The sequence below is a fragment of the Merops nubicus genome, unplaced genomic scaffold (assembly GCF_000691845.1).
Source record: "Merops nubicus isolate BGI_N331 unplaced genomic scaffold, ASM69184v1 scaffold4380, whole genome shotgun sequence".
Classification (NCBI taxonomy): domain Eukaryota; kingdom Metazoa; phylum Chordata; class Aves; order Coraciiformes; family Meropidae; genus Merops; species Merops nubicus.
In genome coordinates this window covers 46-17,288 of record NW_008583395.1, presented here as the reverse complement: position 1 = coordinate 17,288, position 17,243 = coordinate 46, and the positions used below count along the sequence as shown (strand labels likewise).

The 17,243-nt window shown below is 40.7% G+C and overlaps 2 protein-coding genes across 2 annotated transcripts in view; one reads left to right on the top strand and one right to left on the bottom strand.

Moving 5' to 3' along the window:
• The window catches only part of AKAP9 (A kinase (PRKA) anchor protein 9), a gene marked incomplete at its 5' end in the record, with an annotated part of 42,066 nt that extends 35,140 nt beyond the window's left edge, over nucleotides 1–6,926 (top strand). The window contains 7 exons of the mRNA XM_008940483.1: nucleotides 232–417; nucleotides 978–1,178; nucleotides 1,576–1,808; nucleotides 2,781–2,866; nucleotides 3,676–3,796; nucleotides 4,798–4,937; nucleotides 6,337–6,926. Coding sequence (XP_008938731.1) covers nucleotides 232–417; nucleotides 978–1,178; nucleotides 1,576–1,808; nucleotides 2,781–2,866; nucleotides 3,676–3,796; nucleotides 4,798–4,937; nucleotides 6,337–6,380 — 1,011 coding nt within the window. The remainder of the gene's footprint in view (nucleotides 1–231; nucleotides 418–977; nucleotides 1,179–1,575; nucleotides 1,809–2,780; nucleotides 2,867–3,675; nucleotides 3,797–4,797; nucleotides 4,938–6,336) is intronic.
• Nucleotides 6,927–8,052: 1,126 nt separating this feature from the next.
• On the bottom strand, nucleotides 8,053–17,001 carry LOC103773112 (lanosterol 14-alpha demethylase). The gene is made up of 9 exons (XM_008940472.1): nucleotides 16,908–17,001; nucleotides 15,980–16,156; nucleotides 12,983–13,109; nucleotides 11,657–11,831; nucleotides 11,357–11,476; nucleotides 10,733–10,928; nucleotides 10,057–10,152; nucleotides 9,070–9,238; nucleotides 8,053–8,415 (listed from the first exon to the last, which is right to left on the bottom strand). The coding sequence occupies exons 2-9, from the start codon at nucleotides 16,130–16,132 to the stop codon at nucleotides 8,237–8,239; spliced, it is 1,215 nt and encodes a 404-aa protein (XP_008938720.1). The 5' UTR covers nucleotides 16,133–16,156; nucleotides 16,908–17,001; the 3' UTR covers nucleotides 8,053–8,236.
• Nucleotides 17,002–17,243: the final 242 nt, after the last annotated feature.

Sequence of the window (17,243 nt, the reverse complement as noted above, 5' to 3'; positions counted from 1 at the left end):
AATTGTGGTGAAAATAACAATTTTAAGTATTCTGCTGTAGTACACAGGATAAGCATAGAAGACAAAGTCATATTAATCTATAGTTTACATGTACACTTACGTTTTCTTTATGTAATTTATTATGAAAATATAGGCATTATCTACAAAAATTTTTCAATGTAACCCAGTTATTTTCAAGTTTTCAGCTTGGATCTAATAGAAGTTTTGTTTGGTTTTCTTTCTTCCTTCTAGCTGAAGCTAGTGCTACCACCAGGGACTCCATCCAGCTCATTGACTGAGAGGCTGCTGAGACAAAATGCTGAGCTGACAGGCTTTGTCAGCAGACTGAGTGAAGAAAAGAATAATTTGAGGAATGCTGTTATGAAACTGGAAGAAGAAGTGAGGAGATACCAGCACAGACAACCTTCTGGAGACTATGTATGTCTTTAGTGACGCTGATATAGGCATAAAAGCATCATTCTTTGTCCTAGTCACCTCTGTGGGAGTGACCAAGGTGTCTGTCTGTCTTGGCTTCCCTCTTCAGAGTAAATGGGTGTGAGTTATTCTTGTCCTGTGGTCAGTATATGTTGACTCACTCTTTTTACTGTGATTTTTTTACTTTGTGATTTTAGGCAGCTTCTTTTTATTAACTGCTCTTTTCAATTCAATGGGCTTCTCTTTTTGAGCTGTATCTCATCACCATGATGAGTAGCAAATAGATCCAGATAACTTCAAGGTCATGAAGCTAGTATGATCCAGTGAGGGGGATTTTTAAATTTTTTTTTTTTTTGGGGAAGCTGTATTTTTCTAGTACATTGATCAGGCTCTTAAACTCATTGCTTCTGAGTGTTTAGGATGCAAGGGTGGGCTCAAATCCAATTCGTGGGTGGTTTTTCTCGTATTAATTTTGTGAGCTCTCCACCTAAGCGATGACTAGAATGACACAATTCAAGGTTTTCCGAACCCTGTGGTTCAAACTCAGTTTCTTTTCTCTTCAGTCTTCTAGACACTCATCAGATGCCGGAGTTAATATTGATACTCTTGTTGCCTCTGAGAAGGAAATTTGGAACAGAGAAAAGCTGTCGCTGCAGAAATCTTTGAAACAAGCCAATGCAGAGCTGTCCAAACTGAGAGCAGAGCTCAGGAGCGAGGCTTTCCTCAGAGAGCTGGGATCAGATTCTGAAAATGCTGTTCTAAGGGTAGGAAGACTTTGTTGCCCACATACTAATTACATCTGCTTCTTTCGTTTTGATTTTGGCTTATTTTTCATTGTGCTCGCTCTGCTTATTGTAAGTAAACAGATATTAATTCAGTTTTAAAATTTTCGTCTTCAGATAGCTGATTCTTAGTTTTTCTCCCCAGGAATGATATATGTAAGCACCTATGCTGTTCGTCTGTGTGTGCTCTGTTTCTTGCAGGTGTTCCTCAGGTTAATGAAGCTGCATTGAACAGTAAGCAGTAATGTAGTCTTCTCTCTGATAGTGAGAAATGAATAATCACAGAAATGCTGTAGGATTCATGTCAAAAATCTTAAAACTGTTGTCATTCTTGGAGCTAATGGGGTTTTTGTTTTTGTTTTTTTTTTTCTTTTTCTAGAGAGTTTATGGCAAATACCTACGAGCCGAGAGCTTTCGGAAAGCTCTCATATATCAGAAAAAATATCTGCTGTTGTTACTAGGTGGATTCCAGGAGTGTGAAGAAGCCACGCTGGCCCTCATTGCACGAATGGGTGGACAGCCTTCCTATACAGACCTTGAAATCATCACACATCACTCAAAGGGCTTTACAAGATTTCGCTCTGCAGTCAGAGTGTCCATCGCAATTTCAAGGTGAACTGGAGGAAGTTAGGTTTCAAACAGATAGGACTGTGCTGCAGCTTAATATATACTTTTCTAGCTCTCGAGTGGAATGTAGTACCTGTCATGTTCCCTCTTGTTTAAATAATACATTTTTCATAGTCATATAGTAGATACTGTGTAGGGTGACAGGTTGAGCAGAGCATAGGTAAAATCTGTAATAGAAATAAGCAATCTGGAGTTGAAAGGGCTTGGTAGTTGATAATCAAAGATGACGTGTACTGGGCAAAGTCATAATATTAGGAAAAAATATTAGCAATTTTGGGGTATGCGCTTTTAGTTACAAAGCTGTTTTCTGCAACTTAACTTGCTTTAAAGGTTAAGTTCTTACACATGAGTATAATATAGATTTATGAACTATTTTTATCTATTTAGCTAGTCCTTAGAATTCACAAGACTTCAGGTCTCAGACCAAGGATGAATAGAAATAGATGAGGAAGGAAAAGTGAAGGTTATTACTGCATAGAACTGCCATGTTGCTAGCAAACCTTCTTCACAAAGGTTTGAACCACCAGGCACTTTTGCTTTGTATTGATCGGAGCCTTGTGTTTAGTATAAATTGAAGGAACTAGTCATGGACCCGTTCTAAGTGAGGCTTTTACTCGTAGCACTCTGCAGTTACAAATTTGAGGATGTGAGATGGCAAAAATTATGTTTAGTATGGTTTTAAAATGCTGATGCCCTGTTTATTAGGTACTTGAGCCATTTGCTGTCCACTTAGACAATGGAATTGCAGAGGTGAAGCTGAAAGCAGATTTGGACAAAGATTTTTAATTTTTTTTCTTAGGGACTTGTATAAGGTCGTTTTCTACTTGATTCTTGGATTCAAGAAATTCTTATGCCTTCTAAAATTTTTTAGAAGATTAGCAGATTATTTTTAGCAGACTAATTCATTTATCTGGAAATTTGTTGTGTTGTTTTGTTTTGTTTTAATGTGAAATGCAGAATGAAGTTCCTGGTTCGTCGATGGCACAGAGTTACAGGGTCTGGTGTACTGAGTGTCAATAGGGATGTCTTTAGCCAGAACACAGGTAAATCACAGTCCAGTAATGACTGAAAAAATGGTATTCACAAGTCACTCTGCTGCTTAAGGGAAGATGTTTTTTCATTTTTATTTTCCACATGTGAAATGAATGGGATGCTGCTCCCCCTTCCTCTTGCAATAATTGCTTGGATTAACCTATTCCTCAGGTTTCTGAGAGTTTCCATGCTCAGCACAGACAGAAAACTCTTTGCTTTCACTTCAGTCTTGTTTTGGTCCATTGTGGGTGGGATTAAAAGAAATATGACAACTTTCACTATGGAATGTGTTTGTAAAAACCGTTTTAGCTGCATCATTTGGTTTATTGTAAGAGAGCTACACCTCCAGCTCTGAGAGGGGATGGTGAGGACAGGGACAGCCAGAGGAGTTACAGCAACTACAGGACCCACAGTGGGAACAGCCTGTTGACCAGCCTTTACCTCAGAACAAAAGCCTGTCATTCTTTTGTTACAGCTTAAAGTTCCTGGGAAATCTGGTTTTCTGTTGCTTTTCAGTAGAAGCCTAAGGAGAAACAGAAGCTTCTTTATTAATTCCTGGCTACCTAGCTCTGCACTAAAACCCTGTCCTGCTTAGCCTATGAGGGTTTTCTTATTAATATCATTGAGGCCATGATTTCACCTCTGTGTTTCTTTGAAGCAGTCTGGAAGTGGTCTGCATTTGTTAAACACCATTTTTGTGGTATGCTAATGGAAAACTCACATTTGAGGTGTTCCTTTTTGTTTGTTGGGTTTTTTTTGGTTGGTTGGTTGGTTGTGGTTTTTTTTTTAGTTTTCAAGACGTTGCTTTTTCTATTTCTAGGTAACGAGTTCCGGCCTGATTCATTCTCTAGTGGCATGGATCTTTATGGAGAACAAAGACATTCCTATAGATCCAGGTCAGACATGGAGTCTTCTAGATGTCCTGTAAACTTTCAGCCCAAGTACATTTTATTTTAGATTATTATTCTCTGTCAGAACACTGTTTAACTAAGTGAATGCATCAGTGCTTACTGCTCAGGTTTGTGATCTGTGATGTCATAAGATTTTAAAACTTTTTGTAAGGATACGTAACAAATACATCTCAGACCTTCAGTGTGTGTTAACTCATCACCTGATCAAGGCCAACGCTTGCAGACTTCTGATGTCTGATTCATGTCACGTTCTTGGAACTGGTGGTGGATTGCTGGATGGAGCTACGGTTATCTGCCTCTGTAGGGTCTAGGCTTTGCGACCGAGCAAACCTGTCCACCTTTCTGGTTGGCAGCAGAGTGTGGTGTGGGGAGAGAGGGGCTGCCTCAGGTGCCCTCAGCCAAAGGAAGGGAAAACAGGGCCAGGAAAAAGTAGGGCCACTCTCTGTGGCTGAAGAGGGTCATCTGGTTACTGTGGGATGGGATGTTCTTTACGGAGTATCATATTCCAGCCATTTGGTGTTTTCATTGTTATATAAACTACCTCATCATTTGTAATCTTAGTCTGTGGCAATCACAGTCATTTACGTGGAAAATATGGTTGATCTATTTTAGCCACTTTTGACTTGTATGTAGAGAAAGTAACAGAGACAAAATCCTGTGAAGACATCTGTGTCCTTGTTCACACAAGATTCTTAACAGAAAAGCACACTTGAATCTACCACAGCTTCTGCTGCAATCTCAGTAGGAATTTGCTTGTCAGTCTGTCCCAAAGAAATGCAGCAGCAAATTAGGTGCAATAGAAAGAAGAGGCAACTGGGAAAAACTGGTTTCTGTGGGGCAGGGAGTATGATGGCTCGGGCAGTAAATGGCAGGGGGTTTAAATGGGTGTGGTGTGCTGGCTGCCACGTGGCCAGGTTAAGGGACCCGTGGTCAGTAAAGTATCACTGCAATATTTTGCAGTGTCTGCTGATAACATTTGTTTTACTTGAAATTCTGCTTTTTTGAAAACATCTGTGTTGTTCTGCCCCTAGGTTCCAGAGCATGCACGCCGATTTAAACCCAGTCTCTTTCGCCTGTTCTCAGCTGCAGAACTATGATCCTGAAAGAGCTTTAACAGATTACATCCATCGGCTGGAGGCCCTACAGCGGCGGCTTGGCAGCGTGCAGTCAGGTGAGGGCTCGGACCACCCTCCCCTTCCTCCAGAGCAGAACAAGGCACAGTCCTAAGTGAGAAAGTGCGTGTGGGTTCTCTGAGATACCCAACAGGTATCTTTGCTTTTAGGCATTTCAGCCTTAAAACAAGAGGCTGCTCTGAGCTGGAGCTAAAAGCCCACTAAAAATAAATTGGTAGAATTCCCTGAAAGGAGACATGGAAGTATGCTTTACTTACCGATCTTGAGTTCCTTGGTAATACTTTCATTTTCCCTGATCTCTAGTAAATGAGCAAGAAGGATTCAGTTGGCCTCTTTATTAAGATTTTAATCTACATGGAGAAAAACACAACCTAAAAGATTGAGGAGTGGGAATACAGTGAGAATTTCTTCTCCTACCACTGCGATTACAGGTTTTCCAGCCCATTTGTCCCATTGTTAAGAGTCAGGGCTGGACTGGCCACTAGACAAATGCTCTCTATTAACAGATGCTCTCTATTAACCCCTCCCTTCCCCAAAGGGAAGAGAAAGGGAATAAGAGAGAGGTTTACAGATTGGAAAACTAAAACTACTTTAATGAAAACAATAACAATAAAATAGAATATATACAAAGCCAGCATCAAACCCAACCCCCCTGATGGCAATTACATCACCATCACCACTGGTGCTGTGGAGGAGGCACTGGGGAAGTCCCAGACTGGACTCAGGGGCAGATGGCCACCAGTCAGGAGCTGGATTCTGGAACAGAATTCAGGAATGCACAAGTTGGGATCAAAGGCAGAACAGCCAGACTCCTCCTTGGACACTGGCCATTGAAGAAGACAGCTTGACTCTTGTGGTCCTTCAGCATTATACCAACCGCAACGTATATGGAAGGGAATACCTTGTTGGTCAGTTTAGGGCCACCTGTCCTGGCTGCTCCTCCCCTCAGCTGCAGCCTTTTACTTTCTGCATCCCCACCACAGAATTAGCAGTGACTTTGGTCTGCACACCAGACTTTGGTAGTAATTCTAAACATGGAGTGCTATCACTGCTAGAAGCAGACGCTGTCTGTGAAAATACGGTCTTAACTTCAGAAATTGCTGTTAGTTAGAAGAGACTTAGCTGAAAAGTAAAATCACTGAGCAGAATTAATTCTGTTCTAACTCAAACCAGGACATATACAGATGATGCTAATTTTTGTTCTGCAAAAGGAGTACATCAAGAAAATTGTCAGATCAATGGGATATAATTCATCCAACTGGATTTTTGCAGTTACTGTTAGTCGCTTCAGTATAAAATCCATCCTTTGAGAAGTTTTGTTCTTAGAAGACTTCCCATGTAAAATCTTTCATGCTTATTCAGCTGAACATGTCGTTGGTGAATCCTCATGTACTTATTCCAAGTAATCTTGATGAAAAGTCTTTCTTCATCCTACAGGTTCGACGTCATACACTCACTTGCACGTCGGTATGAGAAGATAATACCCTTTCAACATCTCCATCACTGGCAGTGATGTTAATGGATTGCCTTCTGTAAATCTGTGCTCTTTCTGTGCTTTTGTATAATGTGTATATTGTGGGACCAATATGAACACAGCAAGACCACTGTGTACAGTACCATCCTGGCACACCCACGCAGACTGGGATTTATGTATATAGGCACTTGGTGTTCATGAGAAAAAAAATAAAAACCAAACACATACCAAAAAAAACAAAACAAAACAAAAAAACCCACCATTAAATTACATGTATATTTGTGGAATGCTAATTTAAATGATTAACTTATGAAGTGTGTATTTATCAAAAGGGTGCGAAGATGAAACTTGTGTATTAATGAAATTGAGCTACATTCAGCAAAGTTTACTTGCACTTTTTCTGGCAAGGCTACTGAAGTTACATCACCCATAATATTTGCTACTGGCGGTGCAGACAGAATATCACTTGTAGAGACCTATTTTTGTAATGGTAGAAGTTTTGAATTTTATGGGTATTTTGTCAAAGTACTGAAATAAAGATGACTTCATGCTTTTAACTGTGTTCAAGAACCACTCCCTTACTGACACTGAAAAAGTTGCTCTGAACTGCACTCCTCCCTCCTGCTCCTGGTGGCTGCAGCTTTACTTTTTACAGAATCCACGACGCTGGTACTAACAAGAAAAGAAGACAGGTACAGGCCTGGTTTCTGAAAACCCTGATCACTTCTGACCAGGGCTGGAAGGGTAGATACTGCATGCCCTCAGCTGCTGTGACCGATGCAAACTCAAGGTTTCATAACAGATGCACCTGAGATTAGGCTGGGAAAGGCAGGGCAAAGTCCTTGCTAGAGCAAGTGCTGATGAAGTGGGGGAGCTCTTTGCATTACTGACTTCATACTTACTTACAAGACAGTTTATTACAAATTTACTACTAGAAGTTTTTCAGAAATGACAGGGTTAAGCACAGAAAACTTCCCCAAGAGGTTTGTTTATAAATTTAATTCAAAGTTCCTGTGAGCCAGAGCTCATCACTAGTTATCATCACCACTCGTGAAACAAATGGCATTCAACAATTCTGAAGGAGGGGGACAGACAACGTTAGGCCATTTCGCTTCATTTGCAACCATTTTATACACAGACATACTCACAAGATTGTTATTTCTATGATCATATTGCTACTTTCACACTCACATCAAACTTCCAGAGAGCCTGACTTCCAGAATTATTTTTAGAAAATTATTTGTTGCTTTCTCAACCTAAGGACTTTACAGCTGCTTCAAGTTAGACATTTAAATGGTTCATTCTCAGAAAAGACTTCTCTGCACATTTTGTTGCATGCCTCCTATTCAGCTGTATAGTAACATTTTTTTTTTTTAAATAAGTGTGTGGGCACCTCCATCCCTAGCCTGCTTGGAACAGAATCACAGACATCAAAGGTACCTTCCTCTGTGGTGCCTATTCCCTGATGGATTTCCTGTAATTGGATGCAGAGGTGAGGTATGCAGTCTTACCCCTTGTTATCTGGGGGAAAGTAATCTTCAATTATCTTTCAAAAGCAGAGTTCAGTATTTCTTCACCTTGAAGAGTTGGCATGCACCTTAAAAATGTTACACCAATACCAAAGACAGTTTTTCTTTTAAAAATGCAATGAGAAATCTGTAGAACAAACAATTCTATATAGCAGCATTAAATGATGTGGGCAAACAGAGTTTTAAAAGAGATGCAACAACTTTGCCTTTGGTAGATTACTGTTGCTTTCCTACCAGTCTATGCAAAAGTTTCCATCTGCCACTCCTTTTTGTCGTAATTTTATTCAAAAGTCTGTTTGTTTACACAAGTGAAGTAAGGTTTTAGCTCCAAATTTTACAGTGCCCTCCTCTTGTATCTGATAATGGGGTTATTAGGTGTGTGTATCATTGTTGTATAATTGATAGTTGGAAAATAGTCATTGATGAGATCAAATTCGTACAAACGAAGCAAAGTAGACCAAATAGTCTTAATCTGAACGTAAGCGAAGTTTTCTCCAATGCAGCGATGACGGCCTAGAAGGGAAGCCATAAAAAAGCAGTCAGAATACTTGGTTCTTAGATCACCTTTGACAAGCAAACTTTATAAATTTTTAGAGTAGAGTACAGTAACTGCTTCTTTCCGTTCTAAACATGGGGCTCTGATGCTGCACATAAGCCATCACAGAACTCCATCAAAGCCCTGGTTTTATAAGCTGTCACTGCATGGAGCAGGCAGCGTCATTGTGTTGTTCTATCCTCACCAGAAAGCGTTCATTTATGATCCACCAAAGGAGTGCTTGCACCACTGAACAAAGAATATAAACTCTAAACATACTGTGATATTTGCAAACTGTTTTGGCATTTGGGACTCCATGTGGATTTTTGCTCTGCCTTAAACTTTGTATTACCAGGTTTATACCTTGATTTGAAAAGACTTGAGTCAAATATCATACATGCTAACCTAAAGTTTTGTTTTGCTTGCTACTCTGAGTGACGACTACAACTATTACCAATGCAAAACTATTGACTTCATGCTTCTAACAGCATGGAAATTTTCAGGCAGGAACAGAAAGAAAATAAAAAAAAAATATATCTTCAGATGCTACAGCGTGGAGAGGTGCTGTAGATGACCAGTGTGAGCCACTCCAGTACGCTGTCACTCAAGGAGGCGCTGCCTTTTCTACTTACCAGCGCCAAAAGGAACGTACGCGAACTTCTCTCCAGCTGCTGGGTTATCTTGGAGATACCTGTCAGGCTTGAAGTCTAGAGCATCCTTCCAGGAGTCCCTGAGTCTGTGGTTAACAGTGGGAGAGACGCAGACCTGATGGCCAGGGGGAATACTATAGCCAGCAACAGTCTACAAGAGAAAAGACCCCACACATCACAAAGTTTTTCTCCATTTTTCTTTTTAAAGTGTTACCTGAAGTGCTGTACCATGAGGCTTGAATTTCAGAAGATATTTTGGCTAAGCTCGTTTAAAATTAATGCAGCCTAATACTTCATTGTTTTACTTGTGCAGGGCACAATGTTCAAGGAGTTGCAGGAACCTTTCAAACTAAGCTTGACTTTCTATCTTACTTGTGCAAACACCAAGTTTTCTTTTGGATTTACCTTATCATGCATTAAGTGCAAGCCAAATTTTTCAATGATAGCTACTAAAAATACCTGGCAAATAAAAAAAAAAAAAATTAAATGGTAGCACCAAACTAAGCTCAGTTGAGACCGACAGCTAAAAGGAACGGTCAGTTTCGCTAAGTAAGACTGCAGATGGCTGTTACTAGGTCCCCTCAGAGCCTTCCCTTCTGCAGGCTGAACAAACCTTCTTCCCTCAGCTTCTTCACACAGGACCAGTGCTCTGACCCCCAAGTATCTTGATGGCCCTCTGCTTGCTTCACATCATCAACATCATGACTGCTGGGTGCTGGAGGGATCCAAAACTGGACACACATAATTCCCAGTGAAGGTAACAACTACAAAGTTCAGGTTATTAACTGTTTTCCTCAATCAACCCCAGCTGCACTCCCACTGATACAACCCAGGCTTCCATCAGCTTTCATCCCTGCCAGCAAAAACTGGTCATTCATGTTTTCCTTCTGCCAACCAGGAGCTGCCCCACCTGGACTTATCCCAGCCCTATTCTACTGAAGTGAAGTTGGCTCCAACATGTGTACTCACTTGGGGAGTTTTGGCCATTCTCATCATGGTCATTATAGGAGGTCTAAGCCTTAGAGTTTCTTTTAGACAGCGATCCAGCAAATTGAGATCCTTCAGCTGAAAACAGAGAAAATGATGTATCAGAATATAGCCAAGTTTATTCCATACAAACAAAATGGTATTTTATACAATTTAAAAAAAAAAAATCAGAGGAAGCATCTCATATTTATATATACTTTTTTAGATTACCCTGATAGGTTGTTTGTTTTTTTTTTCCATTTGATTCAATTAAGAAAAACACCTCTGAGCAGTGAAATCAAATACAACTCTCTTATTCATCCATCTCATGCGTGTTTTCTGATGCCCAAATAAAGAACAAGGTCACACTGCATCCCTTTCCTCAGTGGAAACATGAGGATCTTCCTCCTCTACTGAACTATCATTTCTTAAAGTAGATATTTTAGGAACTGTAATTTCCTTAATCAACACTGATATAAAACAAAAGTAGCAAGCTAAAGATTTACTTTGAGAGGAGGATTGGGAGGAGATACATTGGCAAATAGTGTTATAACAGACTGACTGTACCGGATTATGACTCTAATACCAAGCATATGACTACTTCACAATTGATTGTTGGGGTTTTTTTGTGTTTGTAAAAGTATAAAAATACCCATCAGGAACAATGTAACATACAAACCTGGTCATAAGTTAATGGTGGCAAGTCATCCCCACATACTGCTTTTTGTTCTGCGTAGCACTGCTGCTGTATTGCTTTGTCTCTGGCGATGAAGAAGCCGAGCCAGGCGCTGGTGGTGGAGGACGTGTGCTGCCCTGCCAGCAGCAGCCCAATCAGCATTCCAGCAATTTCATCATCTGTCAGCGGGCGGCCATCCCTAGGTGGAAGGGTGTTACGGTAGAGCTTCATTTGATCAGGTTTCCAGTTACAGCAGCATTTCCAATTTCTTCCCATCTACTTCTTTCTCCTTGTTCTCTTTTGTTGCCTACTCTAAATGGAGCAGGACCAGATTTCAGGGCAGGAAGAAGGGACAACAGAGGGAGAGACTCTCAGAGCCTTAAAGAAAATGATTACTGCCCAGCCAGGAAAGAGAAAGGAAGCAACCTCACAACCACTGATGAAATCTGAGAGATCCGAATAACCACTTACAAGTTTTTAAGCTATTTTTAAGAATACTGCTAGGACCAAAAGCAATTCATAAACATGAAGGAATATTTCTTATCTTTCAGTAGATAGTTTTAATTGAAGAGCTCAAAGCCGAAGCAAAACATCTATAAAAGACAAGTCTCCAAACCCTTGGCTTACTTGTATGAAGCATCAAGTAGAGTTTGGAGCATGTCATCCTCCTTTTCCTCAGACTTTCTACGTTTCTGGATAACCTTGTAGAAAATATTCTTTATTTCTTTGTGTGCTCGATCTCGACGTCTGTGATTCAAAACACTTCTATTAGCAACTTGATACAGAACAACACGTTAAATGCTTAGGAGGATTTACTGTGACACATAGAATAGCTCACAAACAAGAAACGGGGTCAGGGAGAGGCAAACAGCAAAGACCTCTAAGGAGAGGCAGCGCTGCAGGCGCTTCACGCGCTCTGGCTGGTACCTGAAGCTGGGCAGGGGCAGCCAGCCCGGCAGGAGCCAGGCCGCGTGCGTGAAGCCCCCGTCCAGGTCTGCGTACAGCTGCGCCACCCGCGCGTCCAGCAGGCCTCGGATCTCCTTCCCGTGCAAGCAGTGACTCGCCGTCAGAATGATAAGCTCCGACAGGGCTTCAAACAGATCTGAGGGGAGATGTGAAAACTTGTTACTGGAGACGCCTTTCAGGCAGGGCGTTATGTTTCACAGGTTCTTCTTTATTTCGTAGAAGAGAAAAATAAGTAACTGCACACAGAGTAATAACTTTAAATAGCGTGCTAGAGTGTTTTACTAGAAGAATGAAGCATCTAATTCTAAATTTCTGTATGTCTATCAGGTCTCTCTTCAGAAAACTTCTTAGTTAGATCACTGACTTCAACAATATTTTTCTAGGGTATTTTTTTCTCTAAATTTACTAGGAGAGCTAGTAATCGTTCCAAAGTAAGACATGCAGCACAACCTCAATCCTTAATAAATATAAAAGAAGTCTAAAACGTAACCTTGAAATCCCGATCCATGGGAAACCAGTTGCTTTTGCTGCTCACTGAATTACTTTAAAATAATAATATTTATAAATTTAAGATAATTTATAATGTTATCTTTCACTATGTTAAACACAACATAAATGAACTATCCTAGGTATATTTACAAAATAACTAATACAAATTTACTGAAATGTACAAGTATTTGATATTGCATTACTATTATATATAAATATAAGATAGATTATAAATATAGACGTCTAAATAAATAACATTTCTGACACTATTTTGCCACTGTGGGCTTGGAAAAACAGTGATGGGTTACATGTATCAGGCTAGTTGGGAAAGACAGGTGGGAAATAAAAGAATACCACTTAGATCATTAAACTAACTGTATCAGCTTCAGAGGTTCCTCAGTGTACATCCCTAAGCTACAATCTCAGGCAGACTCTGGGAAGTCAGAGAGGTATCTCCTCCTAGGGACTAGGAGGTGGTTACACCAAGCTGGCTCATATCATGCAACATGAGCATGGATCAGCCAGGCAACAGGTACACGCTGCATTCACTGACTAGGAAACCAGAAGTAAGATAGTCCTTTACTCCTGTCAATGATTTTCTGAGCAGCTCTATTCTCCAACAGCCTTAAATTGATGTCATAAAATCTGTATTCTGAACGTTTCTTCTGACACATTGCACAGTTGTACCTACATCATTTTTCATTTCTTTAATACTGCAGCAAATAATTTAAAAAAAAAATACTACATTAATTAATTACTTCCCAGAAAATCTGAGGAAATCAACCTCATCTTGCTTACTTTTCTCTCCACTCTCTCCCCATGCTTTGAAATACTCTTTTGTTTCTTCTTCAATCACAGATACATGCTGTTTAAACTGGGCAATATTTAGCCCAGTTTTGAGCATCTTCTTCTGTTCCAAAAATACCTACAGAAACCAACGCAAAAAAAAAAGCAATCAGTACAAGGATCATCATGTTAATATAATTAACAATTTTTTATCATTTGTACGCTTCGAACACACAGAATACTACAAGCCTGTAGCACTGCATGGGGCTGTTGTGACCCAAGGGCAGGACCTCACACTCGCCCTTGTTCAACCTTATTCCACTGGCCTCCACCAACTGATCAGCCTGTCCAGGTCCCTCTGTAGAGCCTTCCTACCCCCAAGCAGATCAACACTCCCATTCAGGTTGGTGTCACTTGCTTTTCTCAATCAACCCCTCTGAGTGGAGCTGGGCACTCAGAGAACAACTGGTCTTACTATTCAAGACTGAGGCAGAGAAGGCATTTGGTGCATCATTCCTCTCCTCATCCTTGGTCACTGTGTCTCTTCCACAACCAAGTGAAGATGGAAATGTTCCTTAGTCCTCCTTTTGCTGTTGATGTATTTAAAGAACCATTTTTTACTGTCTTTTATGGCAGCAATCAGTTTAAGTTCTAGCTGGGCTTTGGCCTTCCTAATTTTCTTCCTGCATAGCCTCACAAAATCTTCGTAGTCTTCCTGAGTTTTCTGCCTCTTTTTCCATAGGCCACAGACTTTCCCTTTCTGCCCCAGTTCCATCAGAAGGTCCCTGTTCAGCCAGGCTGGTCTTCTGCCCCACTGGTTTGTCTTACAGCACACCAGGACCGCCTGCTCCTCTGCCTTTAAGATTTCCCTCTTGAGGAATATCCAGCCATCCTGGAGTCCTTTGCCCTTCAGGACTGTCTCCCAAGGGTGGGAGAACTATGTAAAGAAACCAGCTCACCTCTAGCAGAATGTATTCAGGCTGCAAACATACATGCTACCTCTCTAGCTTACTACAGGGCAACACAAAATCCATGCATTTCCTAGATGTGGAAAAAAAGTACCCCAGGTGATTTCCCAAGAAACCTGAATCTGCAGAGATAAAAAGGAAGAACTCCTTCTATTATCAAAGGCATGAATGGAGTAAAACATCTGCAGACACCCAAGGCTGAGTAATATGAAAATATTAAGCTTCTGACTAAAGCAGAACTCAAACACAGTCAGCAGAAAAAAAAACAACAAACAAACAACCAAACAAGGGTATCGGTAGAAAAAGATCTCATTTCAGAAAAAAAGCAGTATGTGGTGGGCCAGTGAGGTAGGCCTTAATCATCTCTATACGCCTGAAGAACAGTCGTAAGAAATGACCATTTCTAAGGAGCTTATAAAAAGTTCCATAAAACTGAAGAATGAGACTATATCCCACTGAAGAATTAGCCCTTGAATGAAGACAGACATTCAAATCCATCCACGAACTGTAGAATATGAAAGCACAAGTCAAGGCAGCTTTCACCAACTGATGAGACAAAACAGCTACCTTTCAGTTTCAAGCAGACATTTCATGGCAGTCAGGATCTTAAGAACAAGCACAACACAGTGAAAATTGGCCAACTTTGAAGCCTACATGTGATTTACAGCCACTTTTCTGAAACTAGTATATACCAGAGAATAACAAGAAAGCTCTATTGCAGAGAGTCATGTACCCTCTCTGTTCTAGCAGCTCCAAAAGGCATCCTCAACTCCATTCCTACTTTGAGGGAGACCTTCAACTGTTTGAACTGGTAGAAACAAGTCTGTTAGAATGACCCCCCCACCTTGTGGAAGAGATCTCCTAGGACACAAGAAACTATCCCCTACTTGCTATCCAAGCTGCAGCCCTGCTGGTTTCATTCACAAAGAGATGGGAAGAGCTATGCAAATCCATCAAGTGCAGAAAAACCCACCACCCAAGCAATCAAACAATCCCTCCCCCCAGACTTGCTGACACTGTCTACCCACAACTTAACACTTCCAGGCAAGGCAAGTGACAACTATGTGCTCCTTTACATTTATGAAGGGTCAAGTTGCTGGTAGTCAGTTGTATACAAGATTTCCAAAAGAATGGGGTAAGAACAACACACATACTTTGTGGGTCAGTGCAAAATGTCAGTGTGGAGAAGAGACTAGCGATTACTGCCTCTAAGCCAACTAATTAAGAGGGCAACAACCACCGGAAGTACCTTTGGTGGGGAGAATTAAGAAGCGTGCTATGGGAAAGTCTTGCTGGCCACAGAAAACATTACTGGTCAAATTACACAAACATCTACACAAACAAAACTAAGCCAAAGCTGAAAATCCAAAACTAAAGCATACCACAGCGCTGTTTCTGCTACAAGACTACCCTGTTGTACAACAGGCTGTCGTCGTCAACACAGAGAGGAGAGGGAGCCCCAGCAGAACAAGCCTGTCCAAGGGAAAAGTGTCTTCTGCAGGCAAAGAGCATTGTGACGGGCAATACGCACAAAGAGGCAACCAGCGCTTAGCTTGGAAACAGTGGCACGTGCCACAGCCACTGTGCTTCCAGACCCACACAGGCTGCGTTCTGCAAACACATACAGACTGACTTCTGCCAGATCAAGACAAACCTTGTGCTGCAAAGTGTCAAATTAACACTCCTGTATCAAGATTTGGCATGCCATAACTGAAAAATTATCACTCTGAAAGACCTAAAGTAAACTGCAGTCACTGTCGTGCTGTGAAGGGAGGAAGACGAGACTCAATTGTTGTTCCTTTGTGGTGGGATTAGATGGTTTCAAGAACAAAAAATATTATCCAGACTGATGAGTGGCCAGGTGGTAAGTAAAGCAGCCTACGTATCTTGTCCTGGTTTACCCACCTGAGACAATTCATCAGCTGCAATATGTCCGAACCATGTATGAACACACGGCCTCATCACACAGAGCCAAGAGCTCAGGCCTGCCAACTCAGAATTTAAATTACGCTACTTTTCTACTCGAATTTAAAATACATACCATATTAGGGACATCATAAGCAACTCCCTTGCCAAAAACGGGCGTAGTTAACCGAGAGTATACATCCTCCGCATTCAAGTCTTCATTTTTACTATTGAAGAGTAGAGCAGCAGCATCACTACCCAGTAAGTATGTGAATGTCTTGCCAACCATAGTGAAACTGAACACAGGTCCATACTAAGACAGAAAAAAAAAACCCCAAAATGTTTATTTTAAATACAACCTTCATAAATTATTAAATCTGTATCTCTTCATGTACAGGCTTCCATGAATCACCTACTCTCCTAAGAAGTCTCTAGAGATTTCACAAAGCTATATAAATCACATTCAAATTCTGTCCTAAATATGTTTACTAGCAATGTCTAACGCTATAGCAAACACACATGATCTCACAGATTTTAAAAGCAAGTAGTTTAGAAAAACTTCAGTAAGAGAGCAATGACACTACAAAAACTAGCAGAGATATTACAGCACATGCAGCCTCCGGTAATCTACAAACACTGTCTCAAAAAATTCTTCATTATGGAGTTATGCATAGGTAATTAAAAGCACGTAAGATTTTAAACTCTGAAGGTCATTTCCAGCAGACCTTCACACACTAAATTGGGCTTTCTCTACACTAACCTTAACTGAGGTTAACTCTCTTAACTAACCAAGCTAAGATTTAAGCTTAAGCTTTAGACAATGTGAAACGGATCATTAGATCTCATTTCTTTGGAACTGAGGCTCTACTGCCTTAGCCCATTTCTTTTGGGCTGTTATATTCTAAAGCATGCCAAGGTTTTATACACCAGCACTTTTGGCATTGGAAGGGGCCTTAAAATTCATCAGATTGCCCATACAGGTGGTCAGCTACATTTCAGACTCCAAACAGAGAACATCACTGATATTTTAGCACATGCTCAGCCAGTCCTGTGGGATAACAAACCTTGTCATAAGCGTTTTCCAAAAATTCAATGGGACTTCTTCCAAATGTGATTGCGTGTCCAAGGAAAGGGATGTTTGATGAAATGTATGGTGGGTAGTTCTGAGGAAGAAAGAGAAAAGTAAGTATGGAATTTTCTAGAGACAATAGTAATAATAATTTGTGTATGTACATAAAAAGTAAACTCAGAGGCGGCTTTATACACATTTTGACTCTTTTTGTGAAATGGCCACCTAGCTATTTTTTTAACTAGAGTAAGAGTCAGTCACATACAAAAGCGGCAGCGCTTAAAATAAAATGAACACCACTAAGAGTCTTGCTGGCCTGCCTCTGGAAGCG